The sequence below is a fragment of the Pogoniulus pusillus genome, chromosome Z (assembly GCF_015220805.1).
Source record: "Pogoniulus pusillus isolate bPogPus1 chromosome Z, bPogPus1.pri, whole genome shotgun sequence".
In the NCBI taxonomy this organism is placed as follows: domain Eukaryota; kingdom Metazoa; phylum Chordata; class Aves; order Piciformes; family Lybiidae; genus Pogoniulus; species Pogoniulus pusillus.
This window is the reverse complement of record NC_087309.1, coordinates 30,975,450-30,999,304: the sequence shown is the minus strand read 5'-3', so window position 1 is coordinate 30,999,304 and position 23,855 is coordinate 30,975,450. Positions and strand designations below refer to the sequence as shown.

Genomic DNA, 23,855 nt, shown 5'->3' with positions numbered 1-23,855 from the left:
CTGCTTTTTGCATCACTGAGGTAGTACTTTTCTTATCACCAGCCAATAAAGAAAGGGAAGCAGTCCCCACTGAGGAGCATACCACAGTGGTTGTTTGGGGTGCACGCTTGTGAAGCTGCATGAAGACACCAGGTATCAGGTAGTGTTTTATTACACAAGCTATCTATACAGAGATATACAGAAGTGCCATCCCATCAGAATGACAACCATATTTACTATCAGTTGCCACCAGTAGCAGTAAGATCACTTCCTGCCAAACTGGGGCAATGGTGGTGGCACTCTGATGTCTTGACCTCTTTCTAGTTTCTTCTCGCAGTCAACTAGATAATTGACTCCGTCAATGACAATCTGGACTAGCTCCACCTACAGCAAGGAGAAGAAATATTAGTAACAGAAGCTTTAACACAGGAAAGGAAAATCTGCTTGTGCTGCAGTGACAGCAGATCCTGGCATAGGGACTGCACAGCCTGTGTCAGAGGGAGTACAGGTCATGCTGGTCCAGTGGAAAGCCACAGTAGTTCTGTTCTCCTTTTTTCCCTGAGTTTGGACCATCAGCAACAGCGATTTTCAAATAGGATTATAAAGTTATTTCCACAGAATTCTACTCCTACTTGTATTCCTATAGGAACAAAGCAAACAAACAAAAACTCTTGTATAAATCTTTAAGGTATGACTTGAGAGATCTATTTCAAAGGTGTCCACTGTGATTTATCTCAAATATTTGCTGAGAGGTAATGCCTGGTACAGCCAGGAGGCCTGTCTGTTGTGTTCCTCACATTCAATGAGAATGAAGAAACCAAAACAGCAGTGTTCTGAGTGTTCAGCATCAACAGCCAATTCCTGCTGAAGCTGCCCTTGCTGTATCTTTCCAGTATTTGAGCCTGTACCACCTCTATGCTTCCAGAAGCGCAGAGTCAGAAGGGAACCAACTGGGACAGTGGTAAAAGGAGAGGACAGAGGCTGATTGCCTTAATTCAGGCTGGCCCTGAATGCTTCTGGAAGTGTGGATAGGAAGCCTTCACACGGCTAAGACTGGAAGGACGGCAGGACTTAGCAGTTTAGCTGGAGCCATTTACACTGCCTGAGAAAACCTGTCAAACCAGACTTGTACTTCTTCACAGGCATAGCTCTGGACCATGTGTTCCCCAACAGCTGACCATGAACCCTGCTGTGGGGAAGGATGTCTGACTCATTCTACCAAGTGTTCTGGCTTTGCTGAGGCAGTTTTGCCAGGCCTAGGACCCTCATCTCTGAAGCAAGGACACTCTAAACTTGTGCTGGCTTTCCATCATCTATGACTCCTTCGTTTTCAGCTCGTGATTTACACAGGCAGGGGTGGGATTAGCTCCAGATGCAAGGAGTAGTGGCCCAGGTGAGGAGTACAAGGTGCTTTGTCCTCAGCAGACCTTTTTTGTAGGTAGTGGCATGTGAGGACCACAGTTCTGAGCTGTTGTTAGCTAACAAGCCATGGCACTTATTTTCTTAATCTCCATGAAAAGGTTCATTAGCAAGCTTTAACGACTGGCTTGTGTGCTAATTTGAACCTAGCTAGAATGTTTTGGTGAGAAGAACTAGATTACAGGCTGTGAAAGGGAAGCAGAATTATGTCTACCTCACTCATAGGCTTGCTGAGAGATATAAGAACAAGAATCCAAACATAGATAATACACTTCTGCTGGGGACCTCCAAGCTGCATTTCTTCTCTTGCCACTCTGCCATTTCTCTGATTAATCTGCTTTGCTTCCTAATCCCCTGGTCAAACCTCCATTCTTCCTTGGGACTGGGGTAAGGTTGAAAAGGAGTGGGAGAAGGTGGAAGGGCAGTTGGGAGCCCCTCCTGGGGACTCAGGTTTCTGGGAGGGGAGTTGTGTTTCTGTATTACCTTTTTGAGCGTGTCCAGAGAAGGGTGACGAGGCTGGTGAGAGGCCTTGAGCACAGCCCTACGAGGAGAGGCTGAGGGAGCTGGGATTGTTTAGCCTGGAGAAGAGGAGGCTCAGGGGTGACCTTATTGCTGTCTACAACTACCTGAAGGGTGGTTGTGGCCAGGGGGAGGTTGCTCTCTTCTCTCAGGTGGCCAGCACCAGAACGAGAGGACACAGCCTCAGGCTGCGCCAGGGGAAATTTCGGCTCGAGGTGAGGAGAAAGTTCTTCACTGAGAGAGTCATTGGACACTGGAATGGGCTGCCCGGGGAGGTGGTGGAGTCGCCGTCCCTGGGGCTGTTCAAGGCAAGGTTGGACGTGGCACTTGGTGCCATGGTCTAGCCTTGAGCTCTGTGGTAAAGGGTTGGACTTGATGATCTGTGAGGTCTCTTCCAACCCTGATGATACTGTGATACTGTGATATTTCTGTATATAACTGTATATACTGTAAATATCTGCTTGTATAGTCTGCTAAGCTGTAAACATAAAGCTTCAGTCCATTTCCAGAGCCAACTGAGTCTAGTCTGGGTGATTTCCAAAGTGTGTGGGGGCAGGTAACACCCAAACCATCACAGCTTGTTCAAATGGACTGTGAAGACTAACTCCTGTTGTTTCTTTATTGTGACAGTGCTGATTTTCAAGGGATTTGTTTATACTGTAAAGCATTTCAGTGGCTTATCAGTTTATTTTATTGCCTTTTACAGACCAGCTGTGCTGGGAAATCAGAGGTTTGAATTTGCAGCCTCCAGGAGAAAAGGTATTTCGTATCAAGTTTGTATTGACCAGTAACTGGAACAAAGTGAAAACACAAACAGTTTTATCTTGCACCTTTGGAAAGATAATTCGGTTCTACAAACACATTTACTGCAAAATGGAATTTATTTTACCATGCAATGAAAAAAAAAAATCCTTATAATAAAACATTTCTATCCCCTTGAGTTTGCCTTTGTCTTATCTAGTTTTAAAAATCTTTGAGATATGGATTGTATTTTATCTCTTGGGTTAATCCTTTGAATTCTTGCTGTACCAGGTAGCACTAACTTCAATGGAAGACTTCTTTCAAACAAAAAATTGGAGGCTTAGGCTGTCTGTCATTCAAACTTGTATCAATTAATCATGCAGTGTTGTCCTTTTGTATTATCAGTATTTTGTATTATTAGTGTTGGCACAAAGACCATGTGATGATGTTTCAGGTATTAATAACTGTTTTTGTTATATACTGGTTTTGGAAAGAGTAGGTTTTCAGTGTTATCTATTTCAGTTTAGATCCAAAGGAACATAGCTGCCCAAATCAAACTTTGATATGTCCAAATGTCCCTTGGCTGTAAGGATATTCAAGGGCATGTCTGAATTAGAAAACACAGAAGACCTGACTTGACTCTCTCACTTGACCTCTGGGACACCCAAGGTGAGCAAGTGAAAGAAGCTAGTTGGCTGTGGGATCAGTTTGGATCCAACTATACTCCAAGCATCAGGCTGAACTAAGGTGTTGTAAGGTGTTGGTCTACAACACCAAGACCAAACTACATCCCTGTCTAAGCTGCCAAAGCCTTTAAATGCTGTGCTGTTCTGGATAAACACACCTTGACAGCTTGCCTTTCTTTGCAATCAAGGCTTAACATGCAGCAAACCACCCAAGGTAATTAAAACTTTGAGCAAGTAGCCAGCCCTTCAAATCCTAGCATGTTCAAGCAGGTTGGCATCTGATCCCAAATCATGTATTGCGTTGCTAGTGGAGGAAAAAGGTCCTTAGAAGATATCAGTTCCACCAATGCCTACCCAGTTGACCATACCTAAGAGGTTACTGCTCCCCCGGGGGATAAAAGTAATTTTTGACAGGAAATTTGAACCTCTATTTCCTTTCTACTAGCAGAGTACTCAAATCACTGGACTTACAGGGGTTTGCAAGGTAAGTGTTTGTCTCTGTTCTTGATGTGTCCAAACATGAACCTGGCCCTGATCTCAGTAAGGAAAGGGAAACTGTAATGGTGCCACAGGGCTCACAGTCTGTGACCTGGAGTAAGGGTCTGGCTCAGGCTGAACAGGTGAAAGGAGGCTGCAGGTCTTTGACATGGCAGTTTCTCCCCCATCCTCCAGTAGGTTTGCTCTTATCAGCTGTTCTGCTTTACAAAGCACTTAAATATTAAACTGGATTGAGGTCTGGGACTCGAGAGTCCCAGGAGAGCAGCAGCACCACTAGGCTGTAGGGTCATTTCCACTCTGGCTTGAAAAATGCTCATTCAGACTGAAAGACATTCTAAACAGATGCCTGAGATGAACCCATCTCATCATAGTGAACAGCTCTACAGGGAGGACTCAGAGCTGGCAGTTAAATCTTTGTCCTGGTTTAAACCTAGATCTCTGGCATCCTCTGTGCAGTGCTACACAAGACATGTGAAGATGTCACCAACTCCTCCTCCATTATTTTGAAGTGAAAGGACTAGCCTTGTTGTGCTGCTTAACTGTGGAGAAGGTGCATGAGTCTGAATACTAAAGGAACACAATAGCTTAAACCAGTCTTGCTATCAGTGCCTGATTCTCTGTCTGAATTAGGACTCAATCCATGCTTCTTTCCCTGACACTGCAGCAGGTACCACTCAGCATGTTGTAGCTCAGTGCCCACTGCATGACATACAAATATATCTTATCTCATGTTGCAGCACTACGGAGACCGATGGACACCAATCTGCTAGATGGGCACTAGCAGGCAGGCAGGCCTAATGCTGAAAAGCATTGTCCTGAGAGATGCCTGTTACCAAAGCCAAACCTTTCCAGCACCAATGTGCTTTCAACAGAAATCTTCAGCACATAGTGCAAGCACATCCAATTTGTATAACTTGCTCAAGGTTAGTTGGGCATTGCCATACAAGAACATTTGTCAACCACTACATGCACATCAGTAATGTTTCTTTGAGTGAGCATTTCTGTTGGACTGGATTCATCAGAAGTAACTCATGTATCCACTGAGGTCAGCAGAGCAGACCTAACCAGATGGAAATTGTCTTACATTAACCTGGATCTGAGCTAAAAAAGCAAGGGGGGAAAACCAGAAGAGGTTACCTCTGAGCGACCCATGCGGTCCAGGTTGGAGATATCATACACATCTGCCACCGCTGCTGTGTCTACTCCACCAGTGCCACGCTTCTGAAGACGCAGATTCTCCAGGATTTTTGGAAACCTGGGATCCTATCAGAATAAACAGGTTTGAGCTTAATCCCTTTCACCCTGTGTGTTGTGCTGTTATACATAGCTTAATAGCATCTCTCAAAAGACCGGCAGAGATGGATAGTTTCCTCAGTTCTTGGATTACAGCCTGCTGTCTGCTAGGTAGATTAATTTCCATAATAAATATGATAGTTACAGAATAAAAGTGTGCTCAATTAGTCATGCATTATCCCTGGGACCTTGTTAGACATCATGCTAATGTGCAGTTGCAGAAGATGTCGTTTTTCTCTTGTTCCTTTGTAAATCACAAGAGGTGACTTGTGTCACTGGCCTTTTAAGTGACTTGCATACCTTGCTAAGCTTGGGCAGCTTAACGTGGACTCCAGCGCGTAAGCCAGTTCCCAAGTTGGAAGGACAGGTCAGAACGTACCCAAGACGCTCATTCCACATGAATTCCCAGCCACGTTCCTTAATTAATCTTTCCACCTGTGATGACCAAAAAAAAAAAGAAATAAAGAGCCCGAACAAACACAAAGCAGCAAAAAAGATAAAGGCATCATACAAATGTCTTATATTAAGACAGTCTAACAGAAAGCTATAAAGATGATTGGAGGACTTAAATATCTCTCCTGTGGAGAAAGACTGAGTGAACTGGGGGTGTTTAGTCTTGAGAAGAGAAGGCTGAGAAGGCTGAGAGGGCACCTGGTCAACCTCTGTAAGTATGAGGACAGGTGTTAAGATGGAGGTGATAGTCTCTTTTCAGTGGTGCCCAGTGACAAGGCAAGGAACAATGGGTACAAGCTGGAACACAGGTGGTTCCATGTCAACACAAGGAGACACTTTATGGTGAGGGTGACAGAGCACTGGAACAGGCTGCCTAGAGAGGTTGCAAAGTTTCCTTCTCTGGAGACTTTCAAAACCCACCTGGATGCATTCCTGTGTGTCTTGCCCTCGGTGGTCTTGCTTTGGCAGAGGGATGGGATTCAATAACTCATGGAGGTGCTGTCCAACCTGTGATATTCTGTGATTTTGTGATTCACTAACACCAATCAAGCTGCATAAATTTATACCCAGGTACAGTTTGGTTTGGATCTGATAAAAATGTTTGTGCTCATCAGGTATCAAGATCCCCAATACATATTACTATGATTTCTTAATCATTTTATCATAGCCACTGGCTTGAAGACTCTTCTTCACTTTCACAGAATCACAAAGGTCCCTGTCACCATGGTTTGGTATAGGCTAAAGCCATGAAGCTGAGTTTTGAAGCTGAGTTCAAGGTAACTCTTGAGGGAGGGGGACATCTGACTTCTAAAAATGCCTAATATTAACAGCCACACTTCCATTATAATGTGACAACGTAGCTTGTATGTAATGCTTTTCACTAGTAGATCTCTGACTGAATTTGAAAGGTGACTGAAACTATCATCCCCAGGAAAATTACACAGGTGTGATGGCCTTTGAATAGGCTGCTACACTGTTAATTTGTTTACACCTCCTGGGCTTCTGCAATTAAATACAATTTTCAGCTGAGTTCTCTTCTCCTCCAGGGGAGAATCAGATACATAAACCAGCTCATGCTCACAAGACCTCTGCAAATACAGATGAATACTTCTGCAGAAGGATACAGAATAGAGGACTCACCATTTCTATACTGTATAAGGATACCAGAATTGGTGGTGGGATACTAGACCTGATTTCCTGTCTCAAACACTTCTTCTGCCTGCTGTTTGACCACTGCTTACAGCCAGGTCTGTGTGTTCACTGTTCACTGTGAGCTAAGCACAGTAGCAGATGCAAAGCTGGGAACAGCAATGCAAGACATGTTACTGGGGTCACCACTCTGTACACTCCTCAGCCTCATGAGTGTACCTCAGAAGCATAACCAGTCCCAGTTAACCACCTTAATGCCAAAGAAGCATCCATTGGGGACTTTCATTTGTCTGTATTCTCAAACACATGGGATGCTGCTGCTTCTCTGCAGATGCTCTGAACTTCTCTGCTTCCACAATCAAAAGACTGTTCATAATTGGCTTTGCTTTCTTCTTTTCTGAAGAGGTGTGGAAGTGGTTCAGAGCTGTATCAGCTCTACAGCTACTTGGGACTTTATTTTAGGCAGAGCTATCTCCAGAAAGCCAGAGAAGCTCTTCTGCCGAAGTGAGGGAAATGAAACAAGTTGTCCAAGACTGGCTCCATTGCCCTGTTTGCTTTTCCATAGCAAGGAAGAAAAGCAGCACAATGGAGACAATGCTGTTCCTTCATCCAAAGTGCTGTTTGGATGAAGTGACTGTGCCAAAGATTTGAATGGGGAGAAATAATTATTTTATGCAGCATTAATATTCTTACAATCTGGGAAAGAATTTCAAGCCATTTCCAGTTTTACATAGTTTAACCTCAAGGATTTCACTTTTTATGGTAATTTGACCAGAAATAATGTGGACAAGAGCAATGGAAAATAGTGTTTTGACCATGTCAGCTGTCCTACTGCATCTTGCTGTGTTGCCTGTGGGACACAGTAAAGTCCTCTTCCTGTTTTAAAACAACTTTTTCTGTACAGAGGGCTGCACTGGTCTGAGGCCAGCTTGCAGCCATACCTGAATTGTCTAGATAAAACTCTTTTAACCAACATGCCACTGCATGAAGACTTTTTTTCTGTTCTTTGTGAATATCTAGAGCAGAATAAAATCCCAGCATTCCAGCTATCAGTTCTGGGCATTTTTATCACAAAACTCATTCTCTCTAGAAGTGGCAGTGAACCTAGGGGTCCTAAGCTCCCATCCCAGCATGAGGGATGAGAAGTGGGAGACTGGGGCCAGATAAATTCTTCATTCACAAAAGTCCAGCAATCCAAATAAAATGCTTGGTGTATGAATTCCCACAGGCATAAAATGGAAAAAAAAAAAAAAAAAAAAAAAAAAAAAAAAAAAGGAAGAGAATCATAGAATCATAGAATCAACCAGGTTGGAAGAGACCTCCAAGATCATCCAGTCCAACCTAGCACCCAGCCCTAGCCAGTCAACTAGACCATGGCACTAAGTGCCTCATCCAGTCTTTTCTTGAACACCCCCAGGGATGGTGCCTCCACCACCTCCCTGGGCAGCCCATTCCAATGCCAATCACTCTCTCTGGCAAGAACTTCCTCCTAACATCCAGCCTATACTTCCCCCAGCACAACTTGAGACTGTGTCTCCTTGTTCTTTTGCTGGTTGCCTGGGAGAAGAGGCCACCCCCCACCTGGCTACAATGTCCCTTCAGGTAGTTGTAGACAGTAATAAGATCACCCCTGAGCCTCCTCTTCTCCAGGCTAAAGTATTTCTTTAGCCAGTTTGCACTTAAGATTTTAATGGCAAAGGTAGAGGGACATTTTATTTATTTCCCCCTACAACTCAGCTATCAGTTTGCCCATGTTTCCTTCTTTAACGGCATTAGTGTGGGCTGCTATGTGTGCTGGTGTCACTTAACTTTGTTGCTGCCAGAGATGTCAGTTCAGTATGGACCACAATAAGCAGTGCTGACAATAAACAAGCAGGAACAATAAAATAATTGAGACAGTACCTCTAGTAAACCACGGCAAAATCTTTCAAACACCCGTTTCATGTTGCCACCCTTCTCCATGGAGATGACCCTGGTGTGGTCCTCCTCATTAATCCAAATGAGAAACGTCTTGTCATGGTTATGCCTAGTTAAGAGGAGAATTAAAGAGTATCTTTTAAAAGAGAAGTGTTGAGAAATGATTCACTATATCCTTAGTTTTATCTTTCAGGGCTGTGGGAGGTTAAGTGTGGCAGAAAAACATTGTTCTGCAGAGTCAGAGATCTGAGATGCTTCCACGTTTGAGTCCCCCATTCCAATGACATCACATGGGTTTCACAGGCACAAAAAGAAGGCTTTTTTTTTTTTTTTTAATGTCATCATGCTGCTGTGATGCTGAGCAAGAAAAAAAACCATGTTCTTCTCTAGTATGAGCAGAGCTGGGAGGTGCAACAAAGGGAGAAGCCGAGCTCTGCATCCTGTGTCACTGGGGACAGGTTTTTATTGATTTAAGGAAACTATGCAGCTAGGGAAAAAGCTCTAACCTTTACATGCTGCTGGGGGCTGAGCAATATGTCTTTATGTCTCCCCTAAATCAAATCCCAGTGCCCTCTATATTGCTTAGTAGCACTGAATTACCACATCAGTCATGTCAGTCAAGTTACACGTCTGAGGACAGCAGCCGCACATTGCTTCCAGACAACACATTAGCAATGCTGCCTTGTCAGTCAAGGTAAAAATGCTTGAAGATACCCACACTTCCTTCATACAGATCAGTTGTGGCTAGATTTATTAAGTACTGGGTCAAACCTGAGGTCACTTTTCCTGACTTTTTCTTCACTTGCTCTGTCTTCTGCTACAGTCTTTCACAGCATATAAAAGGGTTCAGACTGATTCATACAAATAGTGTGGTATTACCAGGTTTGAAACACAATGAATCCAAATGTTTAAGTTCCCTGACAAGCCTGACTTACAGCTAGTTTCTTACTGTGTCTCCTCTCTTTTTTTTTCGTACTTAGAATTTTCCAATGTGCTACCAATCAGCCATAAACATCCTGCACCCTGACGTTACAGTCAGCTGAGGTCTGCTACCTCTTCAGTCACAGACAAGTGTTCAAGGGAGGCTTTTCCAAATACTTTGGGGTTAGCTGGACTGGGCACCACATTTAAGTAACTAAGTGTCCATGCTACTTTAAGGAACGTAGAGGAAGGCCATGTTGAGTGCATTTAAATTGTGCCACTGCTGCCAGTAAGGTCTGTGGGAATGGACCTGCAGCCCATAGCAAGGATGAGATAGGAGTCATTATAAGCAAAATGATTTCTGGAATGTGCACTTTATTTTCATTTCTTGCAAGAGAAAAGCAGGTTTTCCAAACACAGCTTACTTAAGTCATGCTATATTTTTTTTTCCAATCTGCCTGATATTTCATGTGGAAAACAATTAAAAAAAAAAAGGTCTGATTTATTCAGGAAATCCCTGGCTAGTAATGAAGTGATTTTATTGTGGGTGCTTGTTTGCTTTTAGAGATAATGAAATGGATGCCTCAGCTTTATCTGTTTCCTCTTTCTCAGGTTTAGATGGGGACCAGGGATCTAATCTGAAGCTTGCTGAGATAATAGAATCCTCACAATTTTCCAACAGGTCATCAGGTTTCATGGGTGATCAGGTTTTACAGCACTTGCTCCCTGACAGAAATCAGGCTTAGCTCATCACAGAAGTACTGACATGAGCCAGCATTGTCAGACACTGCCTGGGGAGTGGTTGGCAGGTTTTTTTTCCACATGAAGTCCCCTCCTCTTTGAAAGTCCATAACCTGCCTGAGGCAAGGACATGGACTAGGTGATTCCTCAGAATCATTTTTAGTCTGGATTTTCAGAATTAAAGCATCTGGTAATGCCTAGAAGAATAGCTGGATGGATGCAGATGCTGTGCACTGCATAGCTGCCTCCATTCTCTGCTAGTGGGTGTATGCACTGGTCACAGAGCTATTATCTCTTTCCACAGAAAATATAACATTTGAGTACAAAGTATGTCAAATGTGTTGTGAAAGTAGAATCAGACATAGAAATAGAGAATTCAATATTTGTATCTCCTTTTTGTCCAGTTCATTCAGACAGAAATGGTCAGTTTTAGCTCTGGGAATTAAACTTAACAGTCTATCTCCTGACAGTGAGGGAGGGCACAGTGATTTGCAATGTGGTGTCCTGCAGTCATATAGTTGATGGTTCCTAGCTGACAGCATAGCTGCAATCTGTTATTAGAGCTGCTTTTGTAACCCTAAGCTCTGCCAACTACTCATGGGCTCCTTCTCAAATGATTGTTTTTCCTAGAAATAGAAAAAAAAATGGAGACATAACCCCAAAGAGCCATATCTGTGATGCTGTGTTGTGTGGATGGCTTCTTGGATATAAAGATCTTACTCATTCTACTGTTCATTACTGGAAATAGTTTGTTTGTTTGTTTTATTAAATTAAGCAAGAAAAATACATTTTTAAAAAGCAAAGCAAACATGCTGTGAGTATGGACAGATTGACTGCAAGGTTAGGACAGGTAAGGAGGTTTGTAACTCAATCTTTAAAATGCAACTCAAGCTTCTGTGTGTCACATACCAAATTCCTCTGGCATCTGGCCAGTCACGTGCCATCCCTGCACATGTTAGCAAAGGGGACACTGGCTTATCAAAGAGAAAATGATCCTGGACACCAAAATGGGGCCAAGGGGAGGGAGAAAGAGAGAGAAAACAAAGCAAAATTCAAGTTTATTCAAGTAAGCAGTATAGCACCCTTTAATACATTTTATGCGAAGGCAATCAAAATACAAGTAAATAACATAGTACAGCTTGTGAATCTAGGTCCTCCTAAAAACCATTTTAGCCAATTGGTTCTCTTCCCTCTTGCATGTTCTGACAGCATTGGCAACGTGACCATATTTTGCCATTTGTTTTGTTTGGTTTTGTTTTTCAAATATAGGGACAATTGGGAAATGAGGGCCTAATATCACACACATGTCCCAAAAGCTGTCTTGGAGCGTTAGCACAGAAAATATTTCCTGCATACAGGCATATTTCAAGGTTGCAGGAGGCAAGAGGTTCTTAAAGACTACGGGGGAAGGGGGAAAGAAGAAGAAGAAGAAAAAAGTGCTAGTCCTGAGAAGATATTTCTCCAGTACAGAGATTTAGCAATTTATTCTGAGCATGAAGTCAAGGTAGGAATTAAATCACTGCAAAGCTTGACCTTTTGGAAATACAGAATTGTTCTGTTTCTTAACAGAGATGCTATTTCTGATTTAATAAATGGATAAGTTTAGCACTTGCTGTGTGACCAAAGTGCCCACATTCCAGATTATTTTCTTTTTTCTAATGGAAGCTTTTTTTTTTTTCCTAAACCACATAATTTTATTCTCATGTGTGTGCTGAAAAAAAAAAAGGTTAGTTCTTAATTCCTCGAAAACTGCCATATGAACTGTTATGTGGGGGTCTGGGATGGGATGTTAGCTATTTTTTTACATCTAGGATTTAATTAAGAATTCTGAGGCATTCTACCCTAAATAAACATGACATGGTAGACAAGCTGATATGCTCTACTTTATTTTCTCATTGGTGTAGAATTTTGGGGGTTTGCCTTTGAGTAGCCTGTGATGCACACAGTGGAGCCAGAACTCCAACTATGAAGGAAGAACAGGTCTTTGCTCATTGCAGGGACACATTTCCTTCATCAGCTTGCTCCTCTTGACATTTCTGCTTGAAATAAAGATGCCTCTTTTTGCAAGAAAACAACAGAGCGATATTAGATTCCATTATGTGCACATGGCCCAGATCTGCAAAGGGCCAAATGCCTTCTGTGCTGAATGCCATTTAGCTAGCACTGATTTGATCTTACTGAGATCAAATGGTGTTTATTAAAGGCTGGCAGAAAGCCTGATACCATAGAGATTTAAAGTAGTAAAAGAAGAGGCAAGCAGTGATTTCAAATAAAGATAGAATCTGAGGTTATAACATTTGGTGCCCTGCTTTCTATAAATAAGTATTATCATTTGAAAAAGAAAAAGGCACCTCCCTCCACCCAACCTCCCCCAGTCCCCAAGGTAAAATGCTGAATCAGTGAAACCTATTCCCCTTCCAAAAGACTTAGCCTTAAACCATGAAGGAATTGTATTCATCACACTCCTATTTCGATCTCTGCTTTCTGAGGAGCACTCTCCTGCTGAAAAAGGCAATGAAATAAAAGCTGATGACAACAGGTCATCAACATCTTGTCAATAAATGTATTACCAAGGACATTCAATTAGAAAATTTACTGACCTTACATAAATTCTTAACTCCAGGTTAATCCAGATTGTGACACCTCGTTCCAGGATTATAAATAGCGATGTTACTTCATCACCTCCCTTTTGGTTAAAGTTAGGGACTAATGTGCCATGAATATAGCTAACAGAATACAACTTTTAAAGTGCACAGTCAAGGTTCGTTTAACGTGGTGAAAATCCTTGTGTTTCCTTCCATATGACATGAAAACTCTTGTTGTGGGCCTGATACCTCAAGTCCCTAGACACAACAGGACTAGGGAGAGGTCACTCGGATGCATCTGGCTACAGCCATTCTGAGGAAATTAGAGTTAGTGTAGATTTAACATAAAGAAGTTACAGCCAAAGTCCTCCATAATGCCAACCTCAATGCAATATTTCTAGTTAGAATGCTCATTAATATAGAAAATATAACTCTTATATGAAGGAAATGACCAAGGGTAAGTCCTGAATTTACGTTGGTATTTGTCCAGAGAGATGGCAGCAGCTGTGTGTATTTGATTTGACACCGAGCTTGCGGTCTGAAATGTAACTCCACATTTTGGACCTGCACAGTTGTGTGCTTAGACAAATATAGATGGTGGCTGATTTGCCATTACATTAAAAATATTGGCAAGCCATTACCTACTGGGTTAGTGCTGTGGTTATCCTCCTTAGCTACACAGGAAAGCGGGTATCCTGAGTGAAGACAAAGATTAACGTAAATGAGAGTAAATGAAGTTCATGTCAGCACTGGAGCTATACTTACATCAATAAGCTGCTGCTGCTCCCTCTCGGTCATAGTGGTTAAGCTGTAGTATTTTCCAGAGAGTTCTCCCTTCAGCCCGGCAAGTGCAGTGACCACAACGTTCTCCACCTCTCTCCGCTCTGCCCTGGAGCAGGCAGGAGGAAGGCTGAGGCCCCGGATGCTGCGGCCCGTCCGCACCCGGGATGAGAGGACATAGCGCTCATCAAACTGACCGTGGGTGATCTGAGGGGAGAATGATTTATCAGTTCACACACAGCCCCCCGTTGTGCTGTCCACCATTAAAAACATCCAGGTCACCTTGTCCAAAGAGAGGGGCATCTTCCTAACCTGCAGACATTCGGGATACCAGGAGTCCCTCAGATGCCAGAAGGCGTTTTTCAGGGACCTGTTTCTTTTCAGAATGTCTGCCTTTGCAGGGGAATCAGCGCCAGACAGCCTGACTGGCCCCTTGACCAGCCTAGTATCCTCATGTGACCAGGCGAGCCACCTAGTGGGTGAAGGAAGGCCTGTGGAGCTTATCTACCTGGGCTTCAGAAGCTGGTGGCTCATGCGTTAGACAGCTGTGATCTTCACTAGGTCAAGAATTGGCTTGATGGCTGGGCTCAGAGAGTTAATTTCAGCTGGTATCTGGCCACAAGAAAAATTCCCCAGGGCTTAGTACTGGGACTAGTTTTGTTTGATATCTTTATCAGTGATCTGGATGAGAGGGTTGAGTTCTCCTTCAGTAAGTTTGCAGATGACACCAAAATGAGTGGGAATATTGATGTGCATGAAGGTAGGAGGGCTCTGCAGAGAGATGTGGACAGGCTGGATTGATGGGCTGAGGTCAGTTGTGTGAAGGCCAAATTCAGGGTCCTGCACTTGGGTCACAACAAACCGAGGCAATACTACAGGTCTGGGGCAGAGTGGTTGGAAATCTGTCCAGCAGAAGAAGCCCTGTGGGTGCTGTTTGACAGCTCTCTGAACATGAGCCAGCAGTGTGCTCCTGCAACAAAGAAGGGCAACGACATCCTGGCCTTTATCAGTAACAGTGTGGCCAGCAGGAGCAGGGAAGTGATGGTGCCTCTGCACTCAGCACTGGTGAGGCCACAGCTTGACTTCTGTGCTCAGTTTTGGGCCCCTCACTTGAAGAAGCACATTGAGGTGCTAGAAAGTGTCAATAAAAGATCAATGAAGCTGGTGAAGAGTCTGGAGAACAAGAGTGGCTGAGTGAGCTAGGATTGTTTAATGTGGAGAAGAGAAGGCTGAGGGAAGACCACATTCCTCTCTATGACTGCCCCAAAGGAGGTTGTAGTGAGTGTTCATCTCTTCTCCTGAGTAACGCACAACAGGATGGGAAGAAATTGTCTCAAGTTGTGCCAGTGAAAATTTTCTGTACTGAGAGAGAGGTCAGGCATTGGAACAGGCTGCCCTTGAAGGTGGCAGTGTCATCACCCTTGGAGATGTTAAAAAAACACGTGGTCATGGGACTTCAGGACAGGGTTGAGTGAGCATGGTAGTTCTGGGTTGATGGTTGGGCTTAATGATATTAGAGATCTTTTTCAATTTTAATGATTCTATGGTTATATGACTGAATTAATGTTGCAGACTGCCCAGCTGATCCTTCAGGGCCCCATAACATGAAGGAAATTGCATGGCTTTCAGAAATAATTTATGGGAAGGGGCAAGGGGCCAGATTAGGAAAGATCCTCTGAAAGAGGAAAGCCTAGAAAGGTACTATACTGTGTATTTGAACTGTATTAAGTGGTAGACAAGGTTTGATCACATGTATGTGAGCATATTGAAATCAACCTCTTCTTTTATTCAAACCCTTAGATGCCTATCTATAAGCTCATAAAAACCCCAGAGTGCCAAGTGGGACTGTGTTCCAAATGCTCACCACATTTGGGACTGATGCTCCTGCTAGCAGCAAGGCAAAAATGCAGCTGTCTTGCTGATGGGGCCACGAGTGGCATCCCAGTTTCCTTAACTCTAAAATTAGTGTTCCTAGAGATGGATCAGGAAAAAAGAAAAGTACTATTGCATACAATATCATCGCTGTAAGAAGCAGCCCTGAGTCTTTATTGTCTCACTATTTTATTTCAATCCTACCTTGGATGCATCCAGGTCCGTGTGATGCTTCATTGTCCGTGGATCATAGCCATTATGTCTTGCTTTAATGACAGGGTCAAAAATTTCAGCAAAGACCTATGGAGTCAAGAGAATCTAGAAAGAGACTGCAGCATCATAGGAACACCTCAGTGCGCCAACTTCAGCCACAGGAGGAGTCCCATGTCACAGGCTCCTGGGTGACCGACATAAAGGGAGTTTTTACAAGTGCACACAGGGTTAAATATGAAAGGAGGAGATGCTTCTGACTTAGACAATGCTCTGTAGCAGTTGCTCGTCTTCACAACAAAAAGAAGCTGTAATTGCATTTTACTCAAGTTATAAGCTTACTCTAGTTAACACAGACAGGTACTTGGTATGGTGGCAGCCAGACTGAGTTTCAGGATGTATTACTAACCAGAACACACAGTGTCCCCTGGCAGCTTGCTTCTTGGTTTTAGAGTATCTCTGTGTCTTCACTGTCATGGGTTACTAGTCCTTGTTAGAGCCATTTGGCTCAGGTGTGTCAACACAAATCACAACCACACCTTCATGCAGATGAGGAGCAGTGGCAGTAGTACACCTAAATGAGTAAACTGAACCACAGGAGTTGGTAGTCCAGAATTTCAGATGTCCCATTGCATCCTCAGCAGCCCAGTATTTGGCATACTGTTAGGAGACTGTGTAATAATAGGTACCATTGTAGGGAGACTAAAGGAAGCAGAACACAGAGATCAATACAAATAATTATTTTCTTTTTCTCTCTTCTCCTTGTTTCATGGTTAAATCAACCTGTCCCCCTAATACTGTCTGTCCAGTTTTCATCAAAATCCAAAAGCTGTGCCTTAACGATGTCTGGCACTTCCCAGAAGGCACTTTTGTTTTACTTGTGTCTCTGCTGTTCCATAATGTAATTTCCACATTACCTTTATTTTGTGTCTCTCAGAGTTGCATGCTTTTGCCATAAACTAAGATTAGTTGTAGGAAGGAGGGCAGCTGCTGGAGGCAGGTAGCAGCTATTCCCAAGCAGGTACATTTTATTAACTCGAATGGCAGCAGAGAGAGGGCTCCTGTGGTAACACCTCATGTTCATGGATTTCCTAATGTAGAAGAGTAGGAAAATACCATCTTTATTCACATGTCCTACCTCTTAGTTACTGCCTGGATTACAATTTATCCTAGGAGGACATACTCTCCTGGACACCTGTCTTCATCTAATGAGCTGTCATGAATGGCACCATGAAAACTATACCAGATACAACTGTATTGTGGAAATGTCCTACCTCATAGGATTCTTCATCGCCTGCCACCATGCCTACAGTTTTAATGAAAGGGTGGCCAGGATTGTCAACCCCGGTTTGGATGCACTGATCCAGGGTGTAGCCATTGGGAGTCATCTTGTCCCTCAGCCGGGAGTAAATGGCTGGTGTGAGGCACTCAGCCATGCAGTTGTTATGTTTGCGGAGATCAGGATAGTCTGCACTGAAGAGAAGAAGAATACCAAGCAATTAATAGGTCACCTCTGAAGAGTAATCCTTGCTAGTTTCTGAAGCTGTTAGAGAGATCATGAGATACAGAACACAAAACATGGTTACAGGTGTACTTATTTATTGGTTGTGCTAGTTTGAAGCAGGCTAGAACGTTTTGGTGAGAGAAAGTAGATAATTGGCTGTGAAAGGAAAATGATGGTGATGTCTCCTTCCCTCACAGTCTCTCTGAGAGGTATGGGAACAAGAAAGTAAACATTAGATAACACTTTTCACCATTTTCTCACTCTGCTTCTGGCTTCAGACTGAGCTACATCTCCCTAACCTCGCTGCCACTAACCTTGCTCCTTAACCTCTTGGCTGAATCTCTTTTCTTCCTAGGACTGGGGTAAGGCTGAGAGAGGCAGGGGGAAGGTGTAGGGGTGGTTGAGAGCCCCTCCTGGGGACTCAGGTTTCTGGGAGGGGAGTTGTGCTTCTGTATTATTTTTACTTTGTATATTTCTGTATATAACTATATATACTGTAAATAGCTGCTTGTATATTGTGCTAGCTGTAAATAAATAGCTTCATTTATATTCCCAGGGTCCGGCTGAGTTAGCTGGGGTTCTTTCTGAAATGTGGGGGGGCACATAACAGCCAAACCACCACAACTTTTATTTGATGCCCAACGTGGGGCAAATTCATGTGAGTGACTGTTAATTAACTCTGGGAATCAGAATGAAGCTAATAAAGCAGCTATTGTACTTGGTTGGAGCTCTAATCTGGTCGGGGTTATGTTTTTTGGCATTTAATTGGATAAAAGCTCAAATTGTTGCTTACTTTCTTAATCTAGCTTATACGAAGGCTAAAGCTAAAGTTACAGATGTTTTCTGGTCCTGGAGTGATTTCATTCTTGGTTATGTTGGTTTTAATGTCACTGAAAATCTTACCAGTAACATTACAGGGGTATTGGTCAATAATATTACAAGCAATCAAAATACTGCTTTATCTACAGCCCTTATGAGGGTAATTTACCCCCAAACTGAGATGCCAAATCCTTGTAAAGATTTTTAGTAAAAAAAAATTGTGGCATGTCCAGTGTGTGTCATCCTGGCTCTTATAATTTTTGATTTTATAATACTTTCAATATTCTGTGTGAAAAATTCAAATGCAGTGCCTGTAAGAACTAGAAAAATTTCTGTCTCAAAATCACACAGCTCAGTGTCTCAGAAACAGTGTACGAGTGGAAATCAACAACAATTACTTTCTTCTCAGACAAATTCAGGGTTACAGGCAGGGATGATTTTGCAGCAACCAAACCAAAGCACAGATAATTTGGGAACATCACCACAACCAGCAGGCAGACCAAGCTGCTAAGATTTCTCAAGTTGATACTAACTTAGATCTCGACCTTGATTGGAAACACTAAGGTGAACTGTTCCTAGCTCAGTGGGCCCATGACTCATCTGGACATTGGTTTAATTATTGTGTTGAGTTTTAGAAAGGAAGGAATATTCAGAGCACTGAAAGTACCCCCTATTGCACACCACATCAATAGACAATTGCAGCTTCCTGCTACTTGGGGCTATCAGAAAATGAATCCAGATCAGCTCTGGAAGTGAACTAAGCCTGATGAGAACTCTGCTGAGACACTCCTATTCAGAAATAAAATCAACCTGACATTGTTTTGTTTAAGTAGGAAGGTAATTAAATTTAACTGAAGACGTTTCCTCTAATTTGAAGCCTAGGTGCTCTCACAGCTACATGAATGTCAGTGGGACTCTCTGATCAATGTTGGCTGGGAAGCTCATTCTTCTACAGTATCTGGGTATGCTTTAATGGCACTATTATTGACAAAAAGCTGCATGGTGTACTAGGCCAGGGAGAGAAAAGATGTTGTGTTTTAGCAACTGAGTCAGACCACATCTAACCATGTAACTGGTATTGATTTGCTAAAGCACAGCCCTGTTATTTCTGTAAGAATGTGTTTTAGGCTAGTATGCCTTACTTAAAAAAAAACAAAGCTTCTGTCAGAGCCTGATGCGAATTGTTTTTCACAAGTATGGCCAGCTAGGTCAACCTACAGAAAAGAAGGCCTATAGTTAGTTTCTAATCATCAGCCAGCCACTTTGTAACAGAATTAGGAATATGTCAAGTGCAGGAGTTGTATAGGAGATTTCTTTAGCACTTGCATAACAAAAATGTTTTCATGGTACCTGATGGTGGTGTTTGTGCAGTCATCCAGTCCAATACAATGAGGTGCAGAGCATTTCATAGCTGATGAGTTAGGTAAGGGCTAATACAGTGCTCTGCCTAAAATTTTGACCATGTCTAGACTTGTCACTGTTCAGCAATGGGTTTCTTTTTTGAGTATTGATACTATCTCACATAATATGGAAAAAGAGGTAGAGAACATAAAGTGTAGAAACCTACTTAAATCATTAACTATGTGAGCACCAATATAAAGCATCAGCAATCAGGTGAGCACAAAGGAAGTGGGTTAAGCTTGAGAGGGTCTTGAAACATGGAGAAGAAGAATACTGTATTCAAAGATGAGAACATTGCCAAGAATGTGACCCACAAGGCATGTCAGGTGGATGAAAGGTAGAGAAGTCAGAGTGAGGAAGACTTCGACCTTCCTCCCAAAGACCCCAAAAGGTGACCACCAGCTGGCAATGAGCATGCCTAAAGAGGTGGACATTATGGAAATGAGTTCCAGGAACTGATTGTAAAAACTCCACCTATTCCCAGAACTAACTGTAATAACCCTACCCCTGTACTGAATATGTATGATTTTTGTAGCATAAATATTTTACCTGAACAAAGTGAAGTTGTTTCCTGATAATACTCATTTTCTGTAAGTCACACATCCCTGCTTCTTGGTCTTGAAGGCCATTTGTTAGTGCTACCAAAAACTGGGGTGATTAGCAAAGGGTGCTGGTTTTCAGCTCGGCCAGCCCATGGGCAGATACAGACAGCATGGCTACATGTGGACTCTGCAACTTTGGTAGGGATCTTCTTCCTCCAAAGAGTTAAAGATTGCTCCTGGCATAGTTAACAGGGCTTTCTACCTAACCCCAAGTCCTTACCTCGGAGGGAAGAGTTTCCTTTTCTCATGAACAGCAGCCTTCACATTTTGCTGGCTGAGGAAGTACCCAGTGGTTAGCACCCCTGTGCCTGCAGCTGCAAAGAGTGCAGTGGTCGCACGGCCAGCCAGGAGACGAGAGAAGGTGCTAGCCATTCCTCTCAGAGTATGCAATGCCTGGAAGAGAAGACAGCCCAGTGTCAACCCAGAAGCCCTCCGGCAGTGTAAACGACAAGTAAAACCTCACTTTAAAGGGTAGCTTTGGAAGAGAAGAAATATATTTTTATCATCAATCTGTACTTATATAGTGTTTTTAGAAAAATGGTTAGCATTTACATGTTTGGGTTTTTTTTCTACTTAATTTTACTATGATCTTGTCTGGAATACATCAGATCTCTGTTGTTGTTGTTCTTTGGGGGGGTTTGTTTGTTTGTTTGGGAGTATGTGTTTTTTTGTTTTGCTTTGTTGTTTTTTTCCCCCCAGAGTTTTAAGAGATGTAATTGTTTATTCAGTCTCTTTGTCATTCTTTCAGAGGTTAAACTAAACACTTTGAAGTGTTTGGTTTTATTTTCAGTGAACAAAACATTCTAATTCCCAATTTTACTTTTTTTTTTTTTTTTTTTTTTTAAATTGTGAGGGTCAGCTAGCCCCAAATCCTGTACTTGTCTGCTTTTGCACTTCTCTCTAAAGACAAATGAAATGTTTCTTCCATACCTTCTCGCTTGGTAAGAAAGATCTCATCTGCTTGTATGGTTTTCTGTTCTAAAGTAGCAACTTTGTACTTTAGTCACACACGAGACAGAGATGTGTAAAAAGTTCGAGAGTAATTTGTTTCATGTCTTGAGTCTTATTTAAACCATTTTATACCCAACTTTTGTTATTCTGTCTTCTCCATGCTTTTGAAATGCAATATACATTTATCTAACCTCCTTTCCAGAGAAAAGTGCTCACTGAATGACAAAAATGTCATGGCTTTTTTTTTTCCCCACTGGAGGAATTTCCCTAAAACAGAAATGGGGAAGGATCACACAGAGAGGGCAATTTCCCCCCTACTGCCCCCTCCATTAGGAATACATCATGGTTTCCTCAGATAATCTGGGTTCTCAATAATGAGTTGCACCACGCAGGAGCATAATGAAATACTTGCTAACACTGGTTTGGGGACAGAAGGCAGACTGCTGACCGTAGCCTTATCTTATCTCTGGCAGCAGCCCTCATCCATCTATGAGTTTCTGTAGGTCACAGTTGGATGGCAGGTTCTCATGACTGCTACAGGATTTCTCCTTCCCAAAATGCAGTAGGAGATTGTTTCACTGTACATCAAATCAAATATGATGTTTGTGATAGAAGTTCTTACGTTGCTTTCTTTTCTGTATATTTAGCAGATGGTTCTTGTGCCTTTTCACAGGATAACAACCCCACCCTACACTCTGGAAATATTTGCTTATGACTAATCTGTTCAAAACTGTACTGTTGTTATACCTAAGTGTCTGAGAAATAATACAAGTATTTTCACAGCAGCTCTATGTATTTATAGTTCTGTTTCACAGATGCCATATTTACTGCAACGAATTGGCTGGCAGTCAAAATCCTGTCCTGAAAACTAGAAGTTGTATCAAAAACCCCATTGCAAATGATGACATTATGACTTCAATAACCCCAGGCATTTGTCGGCATCTCCACTAGGCTGGACTTCTTGGGAGCTTCTAATCCTGTGACACTTTGAGGGACCAATCTGGTCCATAGATCTGATTAAATTAGTGTAATCATGTGCAATATGTGTTCAGAAACAAGTGTGAGGCACAACATTATAACTACAGTGCTTTAGAAATAACTAGAGCTGTGCATCTCTTGATAATAGTGTGTTACCACAACCTAAGAGGTAAAGCTAACAGCCTTAGACAGGTCATTATATTTAGCCATGTCACATAGCTGCTGGCAGGGCTGTACTGCGTTTGTTGTTTTCACATAAACTCCACTCCTGGTACTAATGCAATGTGATGGGGAAGTCCCATCCTATGCAACAGCAGCTATTATTGACTGGCTGCATGTTTTTTTTTAACTTTCAAGGCTTTTCCAATGGTCAACCATGCACAATGGATGGAAGCAAAATCTCAGCCAGAAAGGTACTCTCCAGACCAGCACAATATTGTGATCTAGGACTGGAAGGTAAGCACAGTGTGATCTTCACTTGGCATACATTTCTCTTGGAGAAGCTGGGAAGCACATGAGGTGAGGCCGAGGGATTCAGGAAGCTGCTCTGATGTCTTTGGGAGACAAAATCTGTTTGCTGAAGATGTTAAAAGCTAAAGGTTGTTTGGCTACTGGTTCAGTGGTCCTTGTGTTCTTTGCTTTACCCTTGCAACAGCTCTTGGGTGAGAGAGCACCTGATTCTGAGCACTGAGCAGAGCAACCCTTCTGCTCAAGGTGGCCTGGCATCTTTAACTTTCAGGCTGAACTACACTTCTGTGTCTGAACTATAGAGTTGTAACAAAAATAAAAGATGGTTAAAGAGAAATTATCCACTTGGAGAAAAAAAATAAAAAAGAGAAGGATGCACCTGGAGAGGAGAACATTATGAAAAGAGCAGACTGCTTTGGTAACTCAAACGGTGGTGTGCCATGGCTGGTCTGGTAAATACAGAGATGTTGTGCCTTGATACTTGTGGTGAATGAGCCCGAGTACCCTCTTCTTACTCTTAGTTATGCCTGTCTTTGACCAAGTGTGCATGCCAGGCTTTAATCCCTAAAGCTGACCCTCTCAGCATGAACAGTTTTGTTGTCCCTTCCCCCGCTGATGAGGCAGCATCTCTTTCAGGGTCTGAGACAATAAATGGACTGCTGCATTTGTGAAAGATTTTTAGACACCTGACCAAAGGCAGATTTTGTGCTCATAAAATTGCTTTCATTGTCAAGTTTCACTTTCAAGCAAGCATTTTTCTTGTTGGTGATGTTATCTTCTGTTGTGGCTCCATGCGTTGTCCTCCAGGACATTCTTACATTGTTGGATCACAACAGATTAGGAAAGTGTCCCTGGGCCTAGGGCAGTTTCTGCCTTACCTGGCAGATGCTTCTTTAACAGCTCTTAAGAGCCTCCAACACTGGAGATGCCACAGTCTGCGCAGGTTCTACCTAAGGGGGGAAAAAAAATCAGAGTAAGATGAGCTCTTTTCCTTTTAAAGAAAACAATAATGTCTAACTACACATCTCTTCTTAAAACTGAAGCCCAGCACTCCTCATTCTAACATTTTCTTCCCCAAACTTTGCAGTTCTGTAAGCAGAAGTTCAGTTTCTGTCTTTACCGGTAAGCGCCTCAGCTTTTTAAACCCAGTCATTCCTGCAGAAAAGGTGACTCTGCTGAGAAGGTGACCTGACAAGCATCAATCATAGCATCACGCGGCTGCTGCCTGCAGGAACTGGGAGACGACAGCGGGCCTGATCTTCTGCTCCTTAGGTAGGACCTTCTGACTGCAGCGTGGCATTGCCATCGCAGGGACCATCATTTGTGACTGTCAAATGCAAAGTGTCTAGAGGAACATGAAAGTTAGAAT

The 23,855-nt window shown here is 42.7% G+C and overlaps 1 protein-coding gene across 1 annotated transcript; it reads right to left on the bottom strand.

The window, feature by feature from the left end:
• Positions 1-171: 171 nt before the first annotated feature.
• Positions 172-23,437, bottom strand: CKMT2 (creatine kinase, mitochondrial 2). The gene is made up of 10 exons (XM_064176805.1): positions 23,365-23,437; positions 20,310-20,482; positions 17,038-17,236; positions 15,758-15,853; positions 13,667-13,888; positions 11,226-11,311; positions 8,640-8,763; positions 5,436-5,570; positions 4,980-5,105; positions 172-363 (listed from the first exon to the last, which is right to left on the bottom strand). Exons 2-10 carry the CDS (start codon positions 20,459-20,461, stop codon positions 244-246), a joined length of 1,260 nt encoding a protein of 419 aa, XP_064032875.1. The 5' UTR covers positions 20,462-20,482; positions 23,365-23,437; the 3' UTR covers positions 172-243.
• Between the last annotated feature and the right edge of the window lie 418 nt (positions 23,438-23,855).